Here is a 9,783-nt window from a genome sequence, read left to right as displayed (position 1 = left end):
GTCGCAAAGTGCGGCGACAAGGCAAGGGATGGTCGGGACGGTGGCAGCGAGCGTCCTCCTTCTTCCCTGCCACTCCCTTCTCCTTCTTCTTCTCCTCTTCTTCCTTCTCTTTCTTTTCTTCTCAAGCGAGGAAGGAGACCAGCCTTCTGTTCAATAAAATGCCTCAATGAAAAAAACTGGTCTATAGAGGTTAGGGCGCCCTCTCTTCCCTTATAACAGGGAGAAGAGTTGGGCCCTTACGTGGGCCTTAGGGAGGTTCGTTAGGGGAGCCTTTGTACATGGGCTCCCCTATTACAACAAAGAAAATAGGTAAGAAAATAGGGGAAAAAAGAAGGAAATGGGGAAGGAAAGGGAGAAAGAGGCAAGGGGGAAGGATCAACGGGTGGTCCCCCCTCCTTGACGATAAAACGCCGGGTGGGCGAACATCACAGGCGCGATAAACACGATGAAAACAAGACGGATGAGAATGGTAAAAGAGACAAAACACGATAGAAAGATAGACGAAAAGCGGGAAAGATAACCGGAGCAAGATCACCCGGTCTTCAACATGCGGGCGCGCGGCGTGGGTGACGTTGATGACGATCCTCGATGGTGTGCGCCATCATATCAATTTAAATGAATACTGAGGATGGTGCACCATGTTGACGTAACGCCATAAGTTTCTTGCTAATTAAATGGGTTTTTATGGACATGAAGTGAACTTTAAATGATTTTACATTTCACATTTATTATGTTATAAATGTTCGCTCGATTAGACTTTTCGGTGAATTTTTTATGTAGGAAATACAGATACGACTATATCAAAATTCAAGATATCAGAAGAGAGGACGAGGATTATTGAAGGATACAAACAACTTCAGAGGCTAAAAATCTTCCAAATCCTGCATTTTGGTGGTGCTTTGAGAGACTAAAAACCTATGTTTAATATTTTATTGTTAATATTATTTTCTCTGTATATCTGCATTCTATTCATAGAAAATAATTTTTCTCTGTCCTTTTCATCAATGATCCAATAGAAAATGATTTCTGCTTTAGCATCATCCTAGCCTTGAAATTAAGCTTGCACTAAAGCTTTCCTTGTTTGTTCTAGGTATTTTCAAAGAAATATCATGAAGCTCCATTTCTACTATATTTTCTTAATCACCATTACCTTGGTTTATAACAAGAATTTTCCTGAGGTATCCAGATTGCTTCAATTAAAGTTTTGTACCGAGTTAATCCTTTCATAATTTTCTTTGGTGTAGAGAAAGTGTATCATTTGGAAATAGCATGTAAATGTGTCTCATGCCAACTAGAAAGGGGTTAGACTCAATAATAAAACTCATGTCCTATATGTTCCACACAATGAAGATTTTAAGAAAACATTTTAGGGGACATTTTATGAGTTAATTTGTAGTGCCACCAAAAGGCATCAATGTTTTTGAGATGTCTAACTTACATGATTTGGCACAAATAAGCAAGCACTAAGTTGTTACTTTTTATGGGCCCTAAAAGATTGGATTTGGGTCTGTTGACCTTGACTTTTCATAAAACCCATCTTCTTTCTGTGGCCAATTAATTGGAAAAAATATGCATCCTCAAAAAAATGTTGGTTAAAATAATCTTCTTTATCAGCTACCCTGCTAAAAAATAATTTGCAAGTCCGGATTTTGGGCAATGCAGAGTATGAGCTTAGTCAAACACTATAAGTTTAGCTGTTACTGCACATCTGAGATAGTAATTTCCATGGTGCAAAAGTTATACATTTCCAGAACAAATTTATATTTTTTTACTATTCGTTTGCATTTCTATACGAATGTATATTGCTCTCTTCTCCCCAAGCATATTATAAATTCACATTAATTGACAGAGATCCACATCAGATTCATGATCCTGCTTCCCACATCAGTATCTTCATTAGTCCCTAGTTGCCTAATTAGGGTGTTTTTCTCCTCTTCAACTATACTATTTGATTTGAAAATTCCAATATTTCTAAATTCTTTTCTTGTCGTTTCGTAAGAACTTTCATCCAAATTAGAACTAAGAGGAAAAGGTGCCCAAAGTGACAGTTAATCTCTATGTTAAGTGCATCCATAGAGTTTACGTTTTTCGTTGTGAAATGAATTAAAAGCTGAAATTTTATTATCTGAATCAGGTTTCATATTTGAGGAAAAATGATTGTCAAATTATTTATATCCATGAACATTCCAATCGTAAAACAACAGCATGAAAACTTATTAATGAAATTAAATTCTATTTTTTCGGGCAATAGTGGTGAAGTTTACTCTTGTGGATCATCTAGTGGAAAGAATACAAAAATATTAGGTGTAATATTTCAAACCAAAATAGTATTGGCTGATCAGTAATACATAGTTTTTAAATTGACCAAAGTGACATAAATTTCAATTTTAAAAATTAAGCAGTCCTTGTGTGCTAAGGTAAAGATACTGTTCAGGAAGATACAAACAAAAAAAAACAACAAAGGTTCATGGATGGTCGAAAAAAAGCATAAAAATTCTCAACAAACTGTTGGACAGTCCAATTCAGCCTATGAATCAGAAAGACAGATGATTCCACAAGAGCCATGAAGATCAGTCAACAACATCTGATCCTGAAGATTCGACAGCATATGAGCTGAATATTTATTCCTTTGAAAACTATTAAACAGCAATTTTTACCTTTTTTATGATAGAAAAAAGGGGAGAAGGTGAGTTTCCTCAGTCAAAGTAGAGATGGGGTGAATGCTCCAAATTGCCCTTGCCACAGGACCCTAGTCAGGTGCGGTGCCCCAAGTGGGAGCATGCATTGATGACCTTAATATAATAATTTAAAGCCAAAAAAAGATGTTTGATGCAGGTTTTAAAGTTAAGCCTCAATGTACTGAGTCTTCTTGATTTATTTTTCTTACTTTTTTTATTAAATAACCAATCAAAACAGCCCATTCATTCTGGAACAGCGAATGCTCTTTGAGCTGGGCAAAGGGCAGTTCAAAATTTTGGATCACACTGTGCAACTGCCCAACAAACAGGGTGATTTCAAGAATCTCCCCATGGTATGGTGATTATATCCCGTTTCTTCCAAAAAAGCAAGGACCGAGACAAACAGAGGCACGAGTTTGATGGGAAAATTTGGAAAAGCCCCAAGAAAAGGGACAAAATGACAAGGCATAGAGAAGGAAGATAAAAATTGATTAAAATTACAGATGGACTTACAGGAAGGAGGCTGAGGTTGTCAGTAGAGGCCCAAGAATTTCCACCAGATGGCTCCAACTACCCCCCAGATAAAGGCGTTGATCGCGGCCATGATGAAGCCCAGTCTGAAGACATCCGGCAGGTCAACGTATCCCGCTGACCAGGAGAAAGAGAGAGAAAGTGGTTCAATAACTGAATCACAAATGAAAAAAAGAGCGATGGAGAGATAGATAGACAGATGTGCAGAGATAGAAAAAGAGATGCATAGAAATAGGTCAATAGATATTTAATTGCAGAGATTGAGAGATAAAGATAGATACGGGGATTTGCAGAAAAATACAGAAAAAGAGAGAGATAAAGAGATTAGGGGTACTGAAAAACAGGAAGATTTAAAGGAAAATCTTCTCTCTACAATAAACACAAGGGTTCCTTCCATAAAACTCTAAAAAAGGACAGCTAGTTCATCCATCCTCTCTCTAGATAGTGAAACCAGGGTAGCATGATTATAAAAACTCTCTCTCTCAAGACAACCTAATGGGCTCCTTCCCCAATGCTCTCAAAGAAACTGACTGCCGGTTTCTGCAGATAAATCTCTATCAGTCTTGATAGTGAAACCGTGCAGGAAAGCATTAAGATTATTCACTTCCTTTCTTCTTCAAAAAAAAAAATTATTCACTTCCTTTCCCGACAGAAAAAACTCATAAGCTCGTACCCCCATAGCTCTCAGAGAAACCAACTTCCAGTTTCTCCAGACCCCCTCTCTCTCTAGGTACTGAGGAAAAATAAAATGCATATGAGCACTTCCTCTCTCAAAGAAACAGATCGCCAGTTGTCCCAGAATCTTTCTCTCTTTCTTCAGACTGTGGAACTCTGGAAATGTGTTAAAAGTCACTTCATCTCTGTCTAGAATAATCGCATGGGCTACTTCTCAAAAGATCTTATAAGAAACACAGCACAGGTTTCCCCAGACTCTCTCTCTCTCCCTCTCTCTGGACTGTGAGATTAGGCAAGAATGAATGGAAGATGGCTCATAATCTTTCTCTGTGGGATAACCTCATAAACTCCTCACCCATAGCTCCCTAAGTTACAGACTACCAATGTGAACAGATTCTCTCCCTCTCTCTCTAGATTGTTAGACACGGCTAGAATGCCAACAAAAGAATGAACTACCTCTCCTCACTTGGATGTGGAAAGATGAAGAAAAGGATGAAGGGAGAGAAACATACCTCCATAATAAACAGCCGCCTGCCCACTGCTGTAGTGAGAAAGAGCGCCAAAGAGATTGGTATTGTAAGCCAGAGCAAGGCCTGCCAAGACGCCGGGGACTCCAGAAGCCAAGTGCATGGCAAGGAAAGCAGAGTATAGGGCACCGACATGGCCGGTCTGGCTGGCAAAGAGGTAGTGGATGAAGAAGTAAGAGGCCTGTAGGACTCCGAAGGCGGCCGGCCAGCTCAAAGAGGACTGGAGGACATTGGCCACACAGTTGGACATCCAGGAGACAATGCCGAGATTGGTCAGCTGGCCGGCCATACCAACAAGGACGGCGAACCACGAGAGGGTGTCCCAGGCCGATTTTTCAGCCAGGCAGTCATTCCAGTCGAGGACACCAAGGAGGAGGAGGACCGAGAGGCCCAACATGGCCGCCACTACACTGGGAACACCGATGGACTCCCTGCATGGACATGCGGTATGTGTTATTAACTGTTCACGATTGATCCATAAAAAAGATGGGAGAGAAATGGGTAAAGTCTCTGCAGAGTGCAATTGAGTCTGAGAAAGATAGAAACAGAACCAGAGAGTCATGAAATAGAGAGAGTCAGAAAGAGATAAAGAGGAGAGAGAGGGAGAGGTAGAGAGAGGAACAGAGAAAGTGATAAAGAAGAGAAATACAGACAGAGACAATGAGGTAGAAAGAAAGAGAAACATGAAGAGACAGAAAGAGAAAGAAAGAGAAACATCAAGAGAGAGAGAGAGAAAGAAAGAAAGAAAGAAAGAGAAACATGAGAAGAGAGAGAGAGAGAAAGAGAAACATGAAGAGACAGAGAAAGAGAAAGAAAGAGAAACATGAAGAGAGAGAGTGAGAAAGAAAGAAAGAAAGAAAGAGAAACATGAGAAGAGAGAGAGAGAGAGAAAGAGAAACATGAAGAGACAGAGAAAGAGAAAGAAAGAGAAACATGAAGAGAGAGAGAAAAAAAAAAAGAAAGAAAGAGAAACATGAGAAGAGAGAGAGAGAGAGAAAGAGAAACATGAAGAGACAGAGAAAGAGAAAGAAAGAGAAACATGAAGAGAGAGAGTGAGAAAGAAAGAAAGAAAGAAAGAGAAACATGAGAAGAGAGAGAGAGAGAGAAAGAGAAACATGAAGAGACAGAGAAAGAGAAAGAAAGAGAAACATGAAGAGAGAGAGTGAGAAAGAAAGAAAGAAAGAAAGAGAAACATGAGAAGAGAGAGAGAGAGAGAAAGAGAAACATGAAGAGACAGAGAAAGAGAAAGAAAGAGAAACATGAAGAGAGAGAGAGAGAAAGAAAGAAAGAAAGAAAGAGAAACATGAAGAGAGAGAGTGAGAAAGAAAGAAAGAAAGAAAGAGAAACAGGAGAAGAGAGAGAGAGAGAGAGAGAAAGAGAAACATGAAGAGACAGAGAAAGAGAAAGAAAGAGAAACATGAAGAGAGAGAAAGAGAAAGAAAGAAAGAAAGAGAAACATGAGAAGACAGAGAGAGAGAGAGAGAAAGAGAAACATGAAGAGAGAGAAAGAGAAAGAAAGAAAGAAAGAGAAACATGAGAAGACAGAGAGAGAGAGAGAGAAACATGAAGAGACAGAGAAAGAGAAAGAAAGAGAAACATGAAGAGAGAGAGAGAGAAAGAAAGAGAAACATGAAGAGACAGAGAAAGAGAAAGAAAGAGAAACATGAAGAGAGAGAGAGAAAGAAAGAGAAACATGAAGAGAGAGAGAAAAAGAAAGAGAAACATGAAGAGAGAGAGAGAGAAAGAAAGAGAAACATGAAAAGGGAGGGAGAGAGGGAAAGAGAAAAACAGTGAGAGAGAAAGAAAGAAAGGAAAGAGAGGCCGGGATTGAGACAAAGAGAGAATGAGAGACACAGAAAACACAGAGAAAGACAGAGAGGAGAGAGAGGCAGAAAAAAAGAAAGACAGAGGAATGAGAGGTAGGAACAGAGACAAAGACAGAAGAGGGAGAGACAGAAAGAAACAAAGATAAAGACAAGGAAAGAAAGGAGATTTGGAAAGAAAGAGAGGAAAGGGAGTTAAGAACAGAGATAAGCAAAGAAGATGAAGAGACAGATAGAAACAAAGAGAAAGCCAAAGAAAGAGAGGAGAGAGGGAAAAGAGGTAGGTACGCAAAAGAGGAGACAGAAGATGGAGAGAAAAAAAGACAGCGATAAAGAGAGAGAATAGAGACAGAGAAAAAGAGAAGAAGGAGAAAGATAGACGGAGAGAGAGAGAAATAGAGAGAAAGAAAAAGAGACCGATACGAAGAAGAGGAATAGAGATGGACTAAAAAAGAGACAGAGAGAGAGAGAATCATGAAACTGATCGAGCGAAATAAAGAAAGAGAGAGGAAAGAGAGGAAAGAGAGGCAGAGATAGAGATAAAGAGAAGACGACGGAGAGACAGAGAGAGAAAAAGAAGAGAAAGAGAAGAGAAAGAAAAGCAGAGAGATAGACAAAGAGAGAGTCTAGAGGAACAGGCACAGAGACAGAGAGAGCAAAAGGGAGAGGAAGAGACAGGGATAGTGATTGGAGAGGGAGAAACAGAGAGAGAGAGCCTCACCCAAAGATCCAGAGAGACACGGCCAGCAACATGGTTCCTATCATTATCCACTCATTTTTACTGACAGACCCCATCTGCTCCAACTTCTTCGCAGCAGTGGCTGGCGCGTCTGGAGTATCCTTTATCTCCGGGGGAAACAGTTTGTACAGAACGTATGGCGTGACCATGAGAGAGATAATCGCAGGAAGACTAGCTGCCTTGAACCATGACATCCACGGGCTGGCGATTTTGACCCCAAGCTCCTCCATCAACTTGAGGCACAGCAAGTTCTGAGCTGCAGCTGTAAGGTACAGAGCACTCGAGTTTCCAGCAGACTGTCTCAAGATCAAGGTTGAAGTTAATTGCCATTACCAGCAAGTATCACAGCTCTTCACTGAAGAGATTTATTAGGGAGTTTCAACACATTAAGTTCAGGATTAGTGTTCGTTGTCACCACTAATGACGATGACGAGAGGATGCTGATGAGTCGTCCTTGATCCACCCATTTGTCCTTGCCAGGATAAGGATATCAAAGACGAAACCCGCAGCATCATCATGATTAGGCCTCGAACCGATGATGATGACAAGCAAAAATCATGATCGTCTCTCGTCATCTTTGCTTTGTTAACTTCGGTCTGATGCAGAGAGATGATGATGAAATCCTTATCGTCGTCCTCACTTGTCTGAGGGATTTTGATGATGATGAAATTGTCACTGCTGCTCAATCGGCAGACAATGATGATGACGATGAACAATGATTCATTAAGAGCAGGATTAGAGTTTGTTGTCACCAATGACAGTAACGATTTGTAACTGTCCGGGCCAATTCTCCTCACCTGGATGAGGATAACTATGCCAATGACGATAACAAAATCGTCGTCATCTTCGTCTTTCGCCCTTGATGATGATAAGCCAAAATCGGATGACAGGAGACATCATCCATTTGTCAACCTCGCTCAGATGATAGGAGACAACGAAGAACTCATCATCATAAATCATTATTTGTGGGAGAAAGACGACAGCATTGAGGATGATGATGCTGATAATGATGATTATGATGAAGTCGTCAGTGTCACTCAAACCACGGACAATGACGATACAGAATACAGGTTGTTGGATGACGGATTTTTGGGTGACGGTTTTGGATGACGTTTGCAAACCTTAATATGGAATTTAATCCATATGATGAATGGCATCGTATGAACAACAAATTCTGATCCTTTCTTTGACACTCGATTCAAAACTTTGAAGGGCATGTTTATTCAAAAAAAAAAATCAAGAGCAGGACCACCCACAAAGAATTCAAGCTCTTGATCTACGAATGACCAATGCAGCATCTCAAGAACTCATAAGCGCTATCAAGGAACAAGAATTCAAACAAATAATCAATCACAAGCACGGAAATTCCCCCCCCCAAAAAAAACGAAAAAAAATCCAACAAAAACGAGAAAGATCAAACATTGCACCTGGAGCTGAGACTGGATCAGATAAGCGCCGAGCTTCTTGGAGGAGGAATCCCCAGGCTTGCTTCCAGCGGAAAGCGAGAGCGACTTGATAATCGGAAGAAACACTCCCCCCGCCCTGGCGGTAGTGCTGGGCATGGCGGGGGCAATAAGCGCTTCACTGATGGTCAACCCATACGACAATCCCAGCGTGCTCTTTCCCAGCCACTTCACAAAGTAAGTCGCCACGCGATCGCCGAGCCCCGTCTTCACAAATCCCCGAGCAAAGAAGAAGGAGATGACGATCAACCAGATCACCTCGTTCGTGAAGGCGCTGAACGCGGCCCCGAAGCTCAGCGTCTTCGTCAGCACCGACGCCGTCAACCCGAGGAACGCCCACGCCCCGACCGGCAGCGGATTGAGCACCAGCCCCGCGATCGTCGACAGGAAAATCGCGAGCAATTGCCAAGCCTGGGGCGTGATCTCCACCGGCTTCGGCACCAAGAAACGAACGGCGAGCCCGATCGCGACGGAGAGAGCGAGAGGAAGAACCTTGGCGCCTTCGGCTGGAGGTGGCGCCGGAGGGGAAGAAGACGACGCTGAAGAAGCTTTGATCGGGGGAAGCCGGGACGGAGATCGGCCATGGCGGAGCTTGAATTCGGATCTGAGAATGCTGCAGACGGAGGAAGAACTCCATGGCAGAGGGATCGACGATGGCGTGGAAGCCCGGATTGGGCGAGAGCGGAGGGCAGGGAGAGCGCCGAGCGAGGGCCGGCGGAGAAGGAGAGTCTCCATTGCCGCCGGCGAGCAAGAAGACGAAGACGAAGAAGAAGACGAAGACGAAGAAGAAGAAGAAGAAGAAGAAGAAGGCTGGCCAGTTAAGCTTGCGGCTGTTGTCGAACTAGTATATATCGAGCAATGACTTATTTTCTCTCTCTATTTTCGATTAATCCTTATCCTTTTGCAAGGAATTTTCGATACTTTTTGGAAATATAAATAATATTTTGGAAAAGTAGTGCGTTACTGTCCTCTAGAAGTATAGTCTTGTAGGCTTGAATTTGAGAGTGGGAGTTGCATCGGTTATTCTGGACAGAATTTTTGGAAATAAATAGTTTATAATTTGAAATTTTAGTATGTTCTTCAATTGGTTTGTAGCTTTTTTTTTTTATTAGTAGAGCTCACGTTATGACTTTGAGGGTGACAGGTTTAAGCAATTATTCTTACCAGAATTTTCGGAGATTTATTTGGAAGTAAATACTTGTATTTAGAAAAAGGGGTATGTTCGAGTTCATGCTATTGTTTGAAGAAAATTTGTAGCTTGAAGTGGAGGGTGAAGTTTTTTAAATAAATATCTGACCAGAGTTTTCGAAAATTTATTTGGAAACAAGTAATTTATATTTTTCCAAA

At 41.4% G+C, this 9,783-nt stretch overlaps 1 protein-coding gene across 1 annotated transcript; it reads right to left on the bottom strand.

The window, feature by feature from the left end:
• Window positions 1-2,993: 2,993 nt before the first annotated feature.
• On the bottom strand, window positions 2,994-9,268 carry LOC144710981 (dicarboxylate transporter 2.1, chloroplastic-like). Its single transcript, XM_078584859.1, has 4 exons — window positions 8,401-9,268; window positions 6,956-7,269; window positions 4,397-4,842; window positions 2,994-3,326 (listed from the first exon to the last, which is right to left on the bottom strand). The coding sequence occupies exons 1-4, from the start codon at window positions 9,169-9,171 to the stop codon at window positions 3,211-3,213; spliced, it is 1,647 nt and encodes a 548-aa protein (XP_078440985.1). The 5' UTR covers window positions 9,172-9,268; the 3' UTR covers window positions 2,994-3,210.
• Window positions 9,269-9,783: the final 515 nt, after the last annotated feature.

Source organism: Wolffia australiana, chromosome 13, assembly GCF_029677425.1.
Source record: "Wolffia australiana isolate 7733 chromosome 13, ASM2967742v1".
NCBI lineage: Eukaryota > Viridiplantae > Streptophyta > Magnoliopsida > Alismatales > Araceae > Wolffia > Wolffia australiana.
This window is presented reverse-complemented; position numbering and strand designations above follow the sequence as displayed.

Excerpts from the sequence above, each read along its gene's own strand:
- LOC144710981 (XM_078584859.1), bottom strand. The coding sequence starts at position 9,171 with ATGGAGACTCTCCTTCTCCGCCGGCCCTCGCTCGGCGCTCTCCCTGCC. Across the intron at positions 7,270-8,400 it reads TGATCCAGTCTCAGCTCCAG|TCTGCTGGAAACTCGAGTGC; the intron begins GTGCAATGTTTG and ends ATCTTGAGACAG. Across the intron at positions 4,843-6,955 it reads GTGTCTCTCTGGATCTTTGG|GGAGTCCATCGGTGTTCCCA; the intron begins GTGAGGCTCTCT and ends ATGTCCATGCAG.